At 39.2% G+C, this 16,784-nt stretch overlaps 1 protein-coding gene across 1 annotated transcript in view; it reads right to left on the minus strand.

The window, feature by feature from the left end:
* Positions 1-16,784, minus strand: part of asic1b (acid-sensing (proton-gated) ion channel 1b) — a 143,341-nt gene that overhangs the window by 121,192 nt on the left and 5,365 nt on the right. Inside the window, exon 2 of the mRNA XM_046383155.1 lies at positions 10,564-10,759. Coding sequence (XP_046239111.1) covers positions 10,564-10,759 — 196 coding nt within the window. The remainder of the gene's footprint in view (positions 1-10,563; positions 10,760-16,784) is intronic.

Raw genomic sequence — 16,784 nt, forward strand, 5'->3', positions numbered from 1 at the left:
TCTTCTGCCAGTCTCTGACTACAACTGTAACTGTAAATTTGATAAAAAGATAATACATTTTATAAAGACTTACGATATAATATACTCTCCATGTTTTGGTCTATTGCTTGCATGTTAGATCACTGCCAGTCCAAAACTGAGAGTAGAAAAGCAAGTATACAAAAAGCTGGTGAAAATAACAAATGCTTTGGTCAAATATTTTGGCAAGAACATAGATTTATGTTAGTGTGACAGTAAAATATGAAGCGTTCTTGCTAGTTTTGCCCAGAAACAGCAGAACTTGCGTCTTCTTAGATGAGACGAGAAAATTATCCTTTTGAACGTAAGTTGCTCTTACATTTCAGAAGTTTATATTCGTACAACTTTATTGTTAAACTACTTAGTATTAAGACATAGTTTGGACAGCATAAAATTGGCTTATGGTTAGTGAAAACTGAAGACCTCATGTTTTCAAACAGTATAATATTCATATGTTCTACAAATAGACCATGTTTGATTATATCTTTTACAAAAAGTCCATCTAGTGGTGACCCATCCCCAGGTCCATCAGGCTAAAGAGGATAAAATATATGCTCTTCAACACAACACAGCAGGAGAGGAAGGCCTGCTCCACTTTACTATAACCTTAAAAAAAAGGACAGATTCCTCAATGTCTGTACAGCCTAAAGAGATTTTAAAAAAGGACCATAAACTTTTGGGAGGTTTAACCAACAAAGTTGCAGGTCAGCACCTTACTGTACAGCAGAAGCTCTTGAATCTGGATATCTAATGTGAAGCTTTTACTGAGGGTGACCTCTTTGAATGCACACACACACACACGCACACATATTTAATACTGAATAGAGCCATAAATTAGATGGACTGCATGAATGTGTTGCCTGCACCTTTCTGAGCTCTGCACATACTGAACTGAGCCGCTGTGAACTGTAAACTCAGCAATCTGTAAGTGATTTCTGATGCTTTTAAATTCCCTCACCAACCCCCACTGCTAGAGAAAAAAAATCCATCACAAGGGAATAGTGAGATAAAGAGACTGCGAAATGAGGAAACATTAAAGATAATGGCTGACAGTTTTCTTCAGCAGCGAAGAAAAAAGGTTGGGAAAGAAGCATGTAGGATGAATCAGGGTTACAGGGTTAAAACATAAAGCTTCTTTTTTTAATCAATGAAATGATTTGCACACAATATTTAAATTTAGTACAAGTAAATATTTACAGGTAAGCAGAGTGGACATCTACTGACTGACTTTTTAAATTGATTACATTTTACGAAGATGGACAGGACACATCACATTCCTACACTGTCTAATGCCAAAAGAAACATGTTGACAAAAACAGCTCATATTGAGATTTTGATTTTAAGAAACCGTTTTTAAGTCAAGAAGTTCATCAAATTCATGTTATTTAAATGGACAGTTCTGGAAATTTAAAACCACTCTTTTCCTGTTTCTAGTAAATTAGATTTTTTTTCTCTAGAGTTGTCTTTGACCTTACTCAGAGACTGATCACTGATGAGATGCCTCATTTTCACAATTGAAACTTTTTATGAAAATCTTGAAAACAAATGCAATAAACAATGGAAGCCGTTGCCTTCAGGCTTTGGTTGGTGAACAGATGATAACAAGGACACATAAAGGTTGTTTGAGCCTTGAGTGACAAGTCTCTGTTATTATCAAGAAGGAATCCAAAGCATCTTTTATTAATTCATTTGACTGTCTGACTGACTGACTGGCTGGCTGAGTGACTGACTGACCGGGGCAGCTAAGAAATGGAGTGTAGGTGCTGCAAACATATCAAGACCAGATTATCACATCACATCTGCAAGAGGAAATCACACACGTATTCAACAGAGACGAAATAATGTAAGATAAGGACTTATCAGTATGAGGTGCTTTGTTCTGAGTCTTGCGCATGCCTGCTCTGTTGCTTTCCCTCTCACTTTTTCTCCTTCAGCACAAACCGATTCTTCTAAATGCATCACACACACATTCATACACTGGCACCAGGGGCTGCTACCCAACATGCCACCTGCTCATCAGAAACAGTAACTGTTCACGCAAATTGCTAAAGGAAACCTCAACAAGAGGTTGAAGCTCAATGGGACATTTTGATTTAGTCTGAGATACTGGTGCTCGAGTGCATATCAAAATTTCCCAAAAGTATTTTAGTGGCAGCACATGTCATATATAGCACCTTTAAAGCTGAAACATTATTTCCTTTATTGTATCTCTTTATCAGTCGTAGTTCTCCAACTCATGTATAACAGGTTATTCATTTTCAATATCCACACAAATAAAAACAACCCAGCTGCTATGGCAACTACACTGTATAGACAAAAGTATTGGGACGATTACATCAACAGTGATTTTAATGACATCACATTCTAAATAAACAGACAGTTTTGCAACTATAACAGCTTCCACTCTTCTGGGAAGGCTTTCCACAACATTTTTGAGTGTTTCTGTGGGAATTTTTGCCCCGTCATGCAGCAGAGCATTTGTGAGATCAGCCGCTGATGTTGGACCAAAAGGCCTGGCTCCATTCCAGTTCACCTCAATGGTGTTCTATGGGGTTGAGGTCAGGACTCTGTGTAGGCCAGTCTCTCTGTTCTTCCCCACCAAACTCATCCAACCATGTCTTTATGGACTTTGCTTTGTGCACTGGGGCACAGTCAGGGTGGAATAGAAAAGGACCTTCCCCAAATTGTTGCCAAAAGTCGGGAGCATACCATTGTTCAAAATGTCTTGGAATGCTGAATGTCCCATTACTCTGGTCCATATATTTTAGGCAGGTTATAAGTACAAGATTACATCAATAAAAGAGCAATAATTAAGCAGATGCAACATAGACCCAGGCTTGATGTATAACTCTGATTCTGTGTACTGTGTAGAACACAAATGAAAAAGAACGCGATCATTTGCTAGTACTTTTTTTACATAGACTAAACAGTATAAAAACAATATATTTAATGTTTGATCAATATCATTGATTTTTGTGAATATATACTGTACTGCTCATGAAACCACGCATCTGGAACATCCCACAGGTGAACAGGTTCACTGATAACAGGTGATGGTATCAAGATTGAGTATGAAAAGGGCCTGCTCACAAAGCTCAGTCTCTCACAGTCAGGGATGGGCTGAGGTTCACCACTTTGCGAGACACATGAGTAAACGATGTTACTACATGGGCTCAGTTGCTGGTAAACACAGTTTGTTTGCAAATGATTGCATCCTGCTTTTATTTATGTTTTACGCAGCACCCCAACCTTTTTGAAATTTGCATATTAAGAACCTGCCTACATGCTTAAACACATCAGTGTATTGGGAATAAAAATCTGATTTTAATATTATTTATTATCAAGTAAATGTTTTGTTTTTTGTTTTTCTAATCTATAACAAGAACACAACCAACTGTTCATTAGTGTTCCTTATTTACAACTTAAACCCCTATTGAATTAAAAAAACGAAACACTGAGTCAAAAGGAAGTTGACAGGGTATTTTTGAAGTAGTGGATGCACCCAAGAGACAAAGAAAAGAAAAAAAAGACAATAAAGACAATGGCTGGTAAGATGAAAACACAGCGTCCCACGGGTACAGAGCAGAGCTCCAACTTCTTTTATCGCACTATCCCCAGACGCTGAAGCACAAGATGACAGCATCTGTATCCTGTCGTCTGTGAAATAAAGCAACATCTTTTTGACCTGTCTGCCGCTCACCATCCCAAGTGTCACTTTTAATAATACAGTTAAGACAAAAACTACATCATACAATCACAGGAGACAGAGTACAACTTTACCAACTTTAGATGCCAGAACCATTAATCATGTTTTCCAGCAATTTATCTTTGATGAATTCAAAGGTGTTAAGGAAAAAAAATGCTAAATGTAATGCACCAAGGCAAATATAACAAGTTTTCTATGAACATGACTAAATTACAAAACTGACAAAAAGAGGAAAAAAAGAAGAAAAAATAATTCAGCCCTGCTAATATGACTCTTGGTGGTAATTAGCTGACTAATGCAGCAGCGTGCCACCTGCCAGTGCCATGTGAATGATCACCGAGACTGTCTGCAGAATATCAACCATATATTCACTGTTTGTGCAGTGAAGTGGGGCAAACTGAGAGCTTTATAAACTGTGTGCATGCAAGGAGGGCCTTAGCACAGAGGGCTCAGGCTACCCTGCTTCTCATTCAGCTAGTGCGCTGCTGGTCTCTCTCAGTGTCTATCAATCCCCACCTCCTTCCTCCTTCCTTCTGTTCCCACTGGCTCCCTGGCACCGCTAACCCAGAGCCAAACAGAGACTCCCCCCTGCTAGCACACACCAACGTTCTTATTTCAGGACAGTTTCTTGCCCTCTCCACTTTCTCATCCTCTTTCTCCCTCCAAAGCCTTGCGCAGTCATCCGTTGCCTCTGATCTCAGCCAGTGTTTATAATTGATTCTTGAAGGGATAAGTTCTTTCCCACTCTTTCTCTCTCTCACTCTCCCAACTGTATTTCTCCCACCCAATTCATTGTTAAAAATCATTTTTGGAAGGGTAGGAGCAGTGACGGGGTCACATGGAATAAAGGGATTCTTAGATCTCTTCTGAATTTGCCTTAATCAGTGTTTTCCTCCTCCATTCACTCCATGTCCACCATGCCACTCATACATCAGCAAACTAACTTGTCAAAAACTGCTTTGGTAAGGTGAAAGGTGTATTTTTGTGTATGTAGGGCAGGGCGGGGTGGGGCCCAATGTGACAGGAAGTCTAGGTGCAGTATCATTCCCCCTTCCCTGCCGAAAAGGCCAACTTTGACTAGGCTGTGAAGCTGAAGACATGCTGGTAAACCGCCAAAGCTAGTGTTTGCTCTTGTGCATGTTTTTCCATCACTTCTTACTTTCACAATGAAGACAAAATTTACTAAGAGCAGAAGCAATTTGTCACTTCAAAGTGACCACACAGAGCATTGTGGCTGCATCACCCACCCATTCTGATAATCTAATCTGAATTGCTTTGTGTGTCATGAATCCCATGCTGCAGCAATTCTACATAAAAAATAATATCAGTGGGAACTTGGTTTGCCCATGTGAAAGTGAATCCTGGCATTAAAATGGAAAAAAAAGGGTAAAAACAGCTGTAGGCTTGCACCTTTAGGTTAGGGTTAGGGTAACTCTACTCTAGTAACATGACTTTGAAATAATTGGTAACATGTAGAGCCGACTGAAATAGGGGTAAATGGCAGGCTCCTCTGACAGGAATGTGACCGTCCCTCAGACAAAAACGGTTTGGAACCAGAGCATCCATCCATCCACCTATTTTCTATACCGCTTATCCGTCAGGGTCGCGGGGGGCTGGAGCCTAACCCAGCTAACTACAGGCGAGAGGCAGGGAGAACCAGAGCAAGTTCAGTAAAATATCTGATTCAGCATTGTAGTTGGTTGAATAAATATTTGCAATGAACACATTACAAAATCCCATACCTCACAATTCAATTTCTAATTTGACTTGCCAAGTGATGAGACTAAAAGACAAGACTGTGTCAGGGAGAGCCCCTGGCCTCGTTACACTCAAAGAGAAGGCACTTTTTTCATTAGGGATGCATCCATTACTCAGTAACAACCTAATTGATCCATGTCTTTGAATTCTACAGTAATAGCACATTGACCGATTTATCCTCAAGAGAGAAAGTGGTGGGAATTGTCCGGGTAAAAAGAACAGCAGAATCATCGGCTTTGTGCTGATGGATGAGGCTTGAATAGCAATGAGTAAAAAAGGGTGGAACAAAGGTGAGCTGTGTCAAAAACAGTTGATGAGGAATGGGAGATTAAAGAATGTTTTAATGTATGAAATTATAAATGGCAGCTACCTCAAACGACTCTCAGCCTGAACAGTCATCACATTTAATAGCTAATATAATTAAATTAGATTACATGAAGAATTAAGCTAAGAAATCAGATGCCTCAAGCTGGCCCTGGCTCAAAGCCTATGCACGACTATCAGTGTCCTCCCACCATAGTTCAACAAGGAAATACAGTACCTTAAAAAAACAAAAGAGAGAATTTAAGACTAAAGAGAGAGAAATCACCCTACCTACTGCTCTGTAGAAGCAATTTGTATGGACTGGGAGGAGAAAATACAACAGCAAATATTAATTATTTTAACCTACATATGTGAAGAGAGAATTGCATTTAAGAATTTAAGACTTCAAAAAATACTGACCTTTCCTTTAGACTGATTCAAAGGGTGTTTGTGAAATGTGATCCATGAGCAGGTGTCTTTGAAAGGTCTTTTTCCATTGATCACATCTCATTAGCGACACACTAAAGGTGGTCTCTGTGGGGTCAATGGACAGCTGAAATAGAGCCAATAACTCAATAGAGTGATCATGGTAATTACGCAAAAGTCTGGGTTACACAAAGGTGGACAGTGCAGGCTGGTGGCGGGGGGCTTGTCATAGACTTGAGGCGGAAACTAAATGGGCTGATAGAAACTACTAAAAGACAAATAAAAATGTTGCATAATATGAAAATAATTTAACAAATCCGTAACTAATAGTTTAATAGGCATACACTGCCGCACAAGTATTTCAGTAAAGCTGTCTATTTAACTTAATTAACTTAAGTGCAAGACCTGCAGTTTCCAAGGTATCGTAGAGCTTTGCCATAAAGAGTGCAAAACACATTTCATTTTATGTCAGTTAATGTTTTTAATTAAGTATCAGTGGCATTGAAATTGCCAACATTTCAACTAAATGCTGCAAAATTGCAAGTGGACACTAAAAAAACATTGGCCTCTAAAAAACATCTCCTTTGGTTGCTACACTTTTATCTGTTGATTAACAACACCACATCCTTGTGATTATAGCAAAGTAAATCATGCTGTTAACTAAGAAGATATGAAAGGAATTAGAGTACCAATGGAGTGCATAGACTGTACATAGAGCCTGCACAGGCAATAAGTGAACTGGTCAGTGTAGGGACTAGGAGAAAACCAGTGCAATCTTGACAAATTTTCAAATTTATTCAAGATAGGCTGACATCTTGTCTGAATACCACTATGACCTGTAACATTTTTATCTCCTTATGCATTTGGACAGAATGTGGCATATTGTTTTTAACAAAAATATAAGAGCGGAAAGAAGGGACCTGTTGAGCTGTCATACTTCATTGTCTTTGGGCAAACAATTGGGCAGCTGGAAAAGGGAGATACCGCTCTGCAGTCTCTAAGAGGTTAAATGTGCACAAACCTGTGTGTCTACTGATAGCACTTCCATTGCAGCTGCTGTTTTGTGTCTTTTTGCTTCTTTACGGCACTTGACCATTATGCTCAGTTTCATCCCAAGGCCTATGCTGTTACCTGGGCATCGGTCTCCGAGTCTGTCTGTCCCTCTTTCTCTCTTTCTTTCTGGTTTTTATTTTTTCTGAGCCGTCCCTCTCTGTCTCTCTTTGGCTCTCTCCCAAACCCCCTTAGATTCAGTCTTGAGTCTTCCAAAGTTATATGTCTGTCAAAGTTTTCCCCGGTGATTGTAGTCAGACGTGGGTGTCTTGAAATGTTCAAAATGGAATAACTTAGAGGTTGTGACATCAATCATCTATCAAGATATTATCTGCAGAGGGTTCCTTTGGGATGCACTAAAACAGAATGTGTACCCTATAATTTTTCTCTCGAACTGATTCAGTACATTTATGATCCATGTGCCAACGTATGCGTCTCTTTAATGAAACACAAGGTCATAAAAAATCAAATTAGGTTCTTTGTATTTCACTCACCTTTTAGTGTTTTCTTATTATCTCCGAAAGCTACAGTTCAGAAGCTATAGGCCACCTATTAATATTAACTGAGAGTAATTTTTCAATGGTGCTGCTCTTTAATATCAGATGAGTTCAAAGACGTAAACCCAACCTTCTACATTCCTAATTTGCATAAGTCTTTCCAAAAAGAAAGAGGAAGCAGAGATGCTGTGCAGCAGAGATAGGAGTTATTGATCTGTAATTTCCCGCAGTAATGACTGAAAATTGGTTATATGACACAGTGTCACACTGGGTATCTGGACCAGTGACCATTAACTGATGACAACACTGGCCTGACAAGGGCACACTGTATTTTCAATTGCATAATAGGGGACTCAACACCTGAAAGTGAACCTAAAAGAAGTTGAAGTTCTTTCATCTATCAGTTGGTCTGACTCAGATTCTCAGACTCCCGTCTGAGACAACCTGCATTAAGTGTTAGCATTGCTGTGTGGTCTGACTATTTTATTTTCCATCTCTCTAATAAAACAGTGCAATGAAACTGGACACCATGATGCCTTACATTTGTTTCTGGCTATCTTCTACAGCAAGGAAACAGTGAGCGGGGGCATGTTGCAGAGGCCGCGGGGTAAACAAGCAGAAGCTGCCGACAGTGTTAATCACAGTTTTACTGCTTCCATGCTCTAGGGTCTGAGGGCAGAGGCTGGTGGGAGTGTTCATTGTGCTTTTTTTCTTGCACTGAAATTTCTTTCCACACCATTAGTGCTCTCTGCTGAGCTGTTCTGTCCAGGTCTACTACTGTACTGTACAGTAGAGCCAATGCGCAGCACCATCTGCCATAAGCACAACTAACTACAATAAATGTGGACACATCAGCATATAACTGAAGCTGCACCATGTGGGCCGTGTTGCAACCACTGCTATACTACATGGTTTTATGGCATATGGGGTGGGGTGGGAGGGAGGTTGCTCCGAGCAGAAGATATTCTACCTCAAAGGACCACTGAAGGACACAGGGTATATAAGTGACACAATGGACCGCAGTTTAAAGCCTTTTTTTGCCTTATTGACACACTCACTGCCTCTCATGCATGCTATTTATGAAACTGATGCACAAATCTGGAACAGCATCTGTAATGTAATCAGTGACATGACTCTTTCTTTATGCATGTGCATGTATTGCACGATTGGGCAAATAAAGTGGATAGACTTTTTGCAGTATAGATGATCCATCCCCTAAAACGGGCCCAGTCTATGTCAGATGAGGCTGTGGTATGCATAACTTCCCTCACAAGTGACAGGAAATAAAGGGTTAGCATATCTTTTAATGATGCACACATTCACTGAGTGAATTCATAAGCAAAAAATAGCTTTTGCAGCATCTACTAAATGCACCATGAGATATTCAGGGATCTGTGGTGACTGGACCCTTTATGAAACATTTACAAATGTGAAATTAACACATTATTCTGAAGATACTTCAACCTTATCAATACAGTGTAATCATCACTTGCCACCTGCTCTGGCATGAGCATCTGTTGGATAGTTACTCCATCTGGATTGCAGCAGGGTGCCACTAGTTACCATGTGTAACAATCTACTGCAAGCCCCTTTTTTCTTTGTGAGGCTTGTTATGCTTAAAAAAAATGTTATGTCTTTTTACACCTATTTTAATTTATTTTAGGACCTCATTTAGTGACTTCAAATGACTCTATTTTATAAGCAATACCTCAAGGAAAAATACTTATCAGATCTGTTATTTTTTTATGAATAATACAATTCCCATTGTCAAAAAAGCAACGCAAGTTGACCTTCCAAACAAGTTCCGATACATTGTATGCTACTTCCCAGCACCAAACCAAAGACAGACAAAGTTAGATGGTGAAGAAAGTCACCAAAATCAGATGCAGATCAAATTAAAGATAATGAATTACTAAATTAGTTTTTTGAAGTAATTGCAATTTTTTGTAAATTTCTTGCATTCAGCAAAATTCAGATTCAATTACCAACTGGTCTTCTATGAGTGTTTCACCTACAAAATAATGTCCATAATCCAGTCAGTGTCTCCATAAACATAAAGAGGTGGTGTGGCTGTTAAGAGACAGGACAAAAGATATACAGTAACTGATGACAATCACTCCATCAAGAGAAGGCAAACCCCATGTGCCCTGACAGCTGAATGTCTTTTACTGCTGATGAATCCATACCCTGTACAGCACATAATGTATAAAGGTCACACAGGATCCACATAACAACTGGACGTCTGTGGCCACCCAATAGATGAGAAAAACATACAGTTCCAAAAAATCTCTCAGAGCAACAGATTTTTTTAACACCCATCTCATTAAGCAGGTGTTATGTCACAGATCTGGAGTACAGCTAAAGACCAAGTTTCAACCATTTATAATAGGATAGCTCATCCTTTTGGAGACTGTAAATTATCACACTAAGGCCAGTGTGCAGGACCTTGCAGTCGACTTGTATAAGGTGTGTATCACCATACTAAGATGTACACTCAGTGGCCTTTGGCCTGTGAGTCAGTCACAGTGTACACAATAGTTCTGAGTCCCATCCTGACATCTTTTGTTCTGCAGTAATGGACTGCACTGAGGATCGGTATACTATTCACAACCATGTATCTTGTTATGCCATTTACAAAAAGCAAACTTAAGCAGTGGTTACTCACCAGAGTTCATATTATACAGACTTCATAATAAACTATATCATTGCTGACCTTGTATCTCAAATATGCTCAACTGACTAGTGTCTTGGCAGGACTCAGCTTGCCCTGCAGAAGACATCTAACTAATGATGCGCCTGACTCACCACTTTGAAGTCTTCAGCACTGCACTCCATGCCTCGGTAGTAGCAAGAAAGCAGCATGTCCTTGATGTCGTGGCCTGTCCGGTCGTAGAATTCACGCATGTTGAATGGGCGCGGCTTATAGTTGTCAAAGTCAGCCCTCTCCTTCAGTATCTGCAGGACATTTTCCTCCACCAGGTGTGGGTCACGGATCTCATACCTGGACAACAAGGTTCTGGACTTAGTTCATGTGGACATGAGGAAGCACATTTATAAATACCCATGGATGCACTAATAAAGCACCCTTGTCTAATCTCTTAATTTTGGCATAAAACCAACATAACCAATACTTCAATTTTACATGGCCAAGATTTGTTTTGCACAACTGTAACAAATACAGCATTACCTCATGCAATTTATTTATTACTTCTCTTGCTGTATAAATAACAGGAAAAGGTGTTTTTGAAACTGCTTAAATCAAAATGCATATGCAGGTATGAAGAGCAAACTTTTCAGGGACTGAAAATCTTAACAGTCTATTTCATTCAAACACAATCATCTTCAAACACAAAACCTTCAAGGTTTTCACATACAACAAACTACTTCGATGTGATTATATTCTGGATAAATATTTCCCTGCTGTACATCACTAAATAATCACCTTGATAAGGAGATATTTCTTTTACCTTCTTCTGCCAAGTGACCTAAATCCATGTAACATAATTATTAACTTGCTAGTTCTCAGGCTAATGCTAGCTACCTCAAATATCATGTAAAATATATTTTGGGTACCTAAGGTTTGATGGCTTCAATTGAATGTGAATGTCTTCAGCTTAGCACCTCAAACTGCACCATGGCTTTTGCAATACTGTGAGGCAAATAATTGTTTGCTGTGATATTAATTAATATAATGTTCAAAATCTCTTAAAAGAAATTTTAACCAACCCATGAAAGACCAAAACAGACAAGGAATTCAGTCAGTCAGTCTGAATGAAAGGTACATAAGTTCCATCTCTCCCAGACCTGCAGTTAGAAAGTTCTCACAATATTATCCACGTTTTGTGAAAATATAGCAGCCTAGCAGAAGATTGCCAACTGTCAAGGGTGTCACTGAGTGGAAGAAAATGGCTCATTGCTTAAAGGATGGAAGTGCAATCATGATAATCATTATGCCAAATAATTAGGATCTGTGGTGACAAAGTGTTTTCACGTATTAAACATAACAATGTTCATAATGCTCACAGAGCAGAAGTTCACCTGACGCACACTATGAAAAACAGTATATAAACTATTTAGAGTTTAAATCAAGGCAAAACACTTCTCACAGCATCTGCTGAATGTTTTTGTGGGAAACACAAGACAAAGAATGGTAAATTAATGTGCATCTACACGCATTAAACTAAAAGTCACCTATAATGGTCACACTCACAGAAGGAAAACACTGGGGAAGTCATTTATGACATGCATCTGCTTGACAACTACCACCAACCTCCAGCACCTGCTCACAGTCATTCAGAGACAAAAATTAACCTCAATTAACTAGTGCGGCCCTGCTCGCAGAGGAGACAGCCCATTGATGACCCCTGCTGAGTGATGGGTCGTCAGTGCAAGCATCCAAATTATGGACTGCCAAGATTAAGAGCTACTGATTGACACTTATGAAAATAATTTGTTGGGACACAGAAAGTTCTACCAGAATAAATTATAAAAGACTGTATCAAGGTTTTGTTGAATCAAATGAGCAACAAGATATTTCCCTCAAATTGGAGTACTGAAAAAATAGTAATGCATGCGGTTTTGATATGAAGTCCTGAATTTGTGTGCAATGTAAAAGCAGCAGCCATCTTATGTTAGGATTCATGTATTGTGTTACTGTAATAATCTTTTAAACTCAATTTACATATGCAAGCATGAATCAGTCTGTGCCAAACCAGCAGAAATCAGAATTAAAACTGAAAACCATGAGAGAAAGAGACAGACAAAGGCATAACCTTTTTCTCTGACAATAAATCTGTGAATGACTTTGTGGACGCTGACAGCAGAGTTATTTCTCATGGATATGGGCACTATTTCAAACCATAATTGGTGGTAAATCTTAATAGATTTTTTTTTTAATTCCCCAAGGTCAAGCTTTGTCAGTGTTCACGAACAAGATTTTGTTCCTTGATGATGGGTATAATGTAAGTTGATCCATGAATAAAAAATGAAATATTACATCATTTCTTTTGTGAGCACTGTCTTAATATTCAACTGGCAATGTATTTTCAACTTGTGTCCCGACTAAATAACAAGAAATGTGATATGTTCCACTGCAGCTACAGCGTTGTTTACCTGCTACAAAGAGAATGAAATAAAATATTCACCATGTGAGAGAATAGTTTGAAATGAGGGCTGTTTCATTGGGGACCCATCCATTATGCTTCATGTTAAAACTAGAGATAAAAATGGAGTTAACAAAGCTGTCAGCGACAGAAAAGATGGAACTATTGTTACAAGAGCTATGCTTGAAACATGAATGTCACACAATGGTCAAATTCAACATCCTGGGACAGATATTTCACTGGTTAATGACTACGACTCAAAACCTCCTCTAACGTTCTCCACAAGTCAAAGCAAACTCTTCACCTCAACTCTGGCTGATCAGAGATTCTGATGTTTTTCAAAGTATTTTACACTTTCATTAGGATTATCAGCCTTTTCAATCCTAATGAATCCCAATATATTTTAGCCACCTATAAAAAAATTCATTATCAGTGTAAGTATATGTTATATTTCAATTATTTTCAACACATCACCTTGCCTTAAGACAATTTCAGTCAAAGTCTGGTGACTCAAAGTGAAGACAGATGGATAGAACTCTTTAAGTTTGATGCAGCAGAGTATTCTGATGGGTGTTGCGTTGCATGTGCGTTTCTGAGTTTATTAAACAGGCCCTACCTCCAGTGAAGAGCAGAAATCATAAGTGCCCCTCCCCGTTAAGAGAGACGGTGTGGGCATTTACACACCAGGCGCAGACACTAATTTCACTGATTATTTAAATCTTCCAACACGCCCTCCGGATCAGTTAGAATCTAATGTTAATTAATGTTCTGTGTTCTTCTACACGACCAAAGATCACAAACACAGTCCAGGTTCATATGGTGAAATTGTGTGTATCAGCCATCCATCTGATAAATATTGACCTCCATCAATCTGTTTCCGCTGTAGAATTTCCTCTGTTCTGCCAACTACAGTAATTTCTGCAGTTACTCTGCACTCTGTTTGAAATTACTGACAGCTATAATCATTTTAATAATTAAAGAAAACATGAATACAACAGTGAAATGAGTGAAATCATTGAGGGTGCATGTCTATAAAGAAAAGAAATATAAGAAGAAAATAATTTGTTAGCATGGGACTTGGGTAGATGAAATATATACATGTGGATTCTGATGTCACTGATGTCACTATAATCGATAATTATGTTAATAATTGCAGAACACCATTTTCTGTGATACACTATATTGATAAAGTATTGGGATGGAGCTGTTACTTCCAGTGAAGGAAAATCTTAATGTTTCATCATACCAAGACATTTTGAACTGCTTCCAAGTTAGTGGCCATAGTTTGAGGAAGGCTCTTTTCTGTTCCAGCATGACTGTGCCCCAGTGCACAAAGCCATAAAGACATGGTTGGATGAGTTTGGTGTGGAAGAACTTGACTGGCCCTCATAGAGCCCTGACTTCAACCCCATTCAACACCTTTGGGATGAACTGGAATGGACATTGTGAGCCAGGCCTTTTGGTCCAACATCAGTGTCTGACCTCACAAATGCTCTGCTGCATGAATGGACAGAAATTCCCACAGTAACACTCCAAAATCTTGTGGAAAGCCTTCCCAGAAGAGTGGAGCTGTGTGTGTATTTAGAATGTGATGTCATTAAAGTCCCTGTGGTGTAATGGTCCTGTGGCCCAATACTTTTGTCTATATAGGGTGTTTTCTGGAGCGGTTATCATACAGTGAAAATACCGTCGCAACCCTACATTCAAGTTCACCAAAACCTGCTTTAATTCAAATCAGCTAGAGAGATCAAATGCAGCAATAGTGATTTCACAGGATTAAGCTCAACTGATTTACTTAATAATACTAAAGCAAGAATGCTAATGTTTGGGGGGAAAAAAAGTTTAACTGGCAAAATGGCAGATCAAATGACAATGGCCAATTACTGATTGATAAAAAGCACAGCTCAAAACTAGTTTAGTACCCTGGCATACATTGGGACTACATCACTACCCTGTCATGCTTTTATTGCATAAGAAGATACAGCATGTTAATGTATATTCCAAACTTAATTGAATTGTATCCTCAGCCTCTGTCTTATAAGCAACACAAAGCTGCCAGGAGAGCACTTAAGATGCTGTGCTCAGATCCCAGACTCAGAAGGCTTTGGTTGAAGCGTATACAATCACAATAATATGGGTAGATTTTTAATATTGCCCTGCCACTGCTCCCTAAAGCAATCACAGCAAACTCACCACGTAGGGGCGGGGGAGACTAAATTGGATTATGGGCCACAAGCACTTTAATTTTCTTGTGGGGACTAAAACGAATGAAGGAGCATCTGCATCACTTTGCCACCTCATGAGAGGAGTGAGTAAATATGAGCAACCACTGATGTTCAGAGTGAACTTTGACAGTAATTACCTCACGAAGCAGCTAGATACGGAAAATCAAGAACTCACAAGATCAAGAATCCATCTTTCCAGGCATCAAGTTGTGCTCTCGTGTCTCAGCCACAGTGGTTTGGACCTACGCTGAACGACCGGCAGCTACTGATGAAGTTTAGGTGTGATGACAGTGAGAGTAACAACTATATGTCCAACCATGGCTGCTGTTTTTGAAGTTGTTAACGTATATGCTGCTACAGCATCAGTTATATCAGAGGAGTATCTCCTCATTGAAAGAAAAGCAAAGAATGATATTGAAGGCTCTTCTTGATGGAGAAGATGTTTTCACTTTTCCGGGGACAGTGTCTTGACAGTGAGAATATGGTCACAGAGTATTCACTCAGGAATTCACACCCTCAGCAAAAAAGAAAAAAAAAAAAAATCCAAGACAGTTTATACTCGCAGTATTAATTTGCCATTAATACCACAGGCTGTGTGACACAACAATGAACACATCTTGATATAATCTCAGGTAATTATCCAATTAGTGCTAATTGAACTCATATACTAACGAGGATCAGATTGTTTGTGCAGTATCCTTGAAATGAGAAACTGGAATGGCTCCTGGTAGCACTGTTTTGATAATCACACCTTAATGATGGTGCACCTGTGACACAGTTATTGTACTTCTTCGGACAAGATCACAGAAATGCAAACAAATGCCACCGAGGGGTGAAGCAAAAACAAACAAATTTCTGTTTCACTGACAAGCAATTATACACAACAAAGTAGGACAGCAAATGCAAGGTTTCCTGTAGGTTAATATATCTGTGCTGGTCTGTCAAACAACATCAACATTGCACATGTTATATACATTTTATATTTTTGCAACTGTGTCTCCGCTCTCCCACCACCCCGCTCTCTCTGTCTCTCACAAATACATCATGTGCTACCCACTCGTATACTTTACCTGGGTGGACTACCCAGGTATATTAACAGCCACCACATTAGCATTTTTACTTCATTTTTTGTGTTATGTTCATGCATGTTCGGTTGACTACTGGACAATCTCCCCTTGCCCTACAACTTCTGTCCACTGACTATCTCACATGCATTACAGAGAAACAGAGTTATTCTCTGGTATGACGTCCCTCCTGTCAGTGCAGTGCATGTGGTGCAACGTCTTCTGTTTAATGTAGGCCCGCTTATGCCATTGTTTTGCAAACGATGGTACGTGATAGGTGTCATAACATTCATTTCGATATCGGTTTTGATTGTTTTGATAGCCTTGATAGACAAGTTGCGTTTTTGGACTGACTTTATGAAACTTTCTGCTGACAATGGATGGATCACATTTGATATCCTGACCTAATACTAAATCCTTACACATGTCTCCCCAGTGATAGTCTCCTCTCCGGTAAACATAGCTATAGCTATAGCTATATAAATGCAAATGAACCCACATTTTCAAAAATCAGCTTTAGAAGCAACCATCTCTTTTTGCATCATGACATCATATCAGACCTTCCAGTGTCCTCTACCAAGCACTTTTTACACCAGTCAAATCCTAATTAGGACCTGTGATCTTGCTGCGGCAGA

Source organism: Scatophagus argus, chromosome 3 (assembly GCF_020382885.2).
Source record: "Scatophagus argus isolate fScaArg1 chromosome 3, fScaArg1.pri, whole genome shotgun sequence".
NCBI lineage: Eukaryota > Metazoa > Chordata > Actinopteri > Scatophagidae > Scatophagus > Scatophagus argus.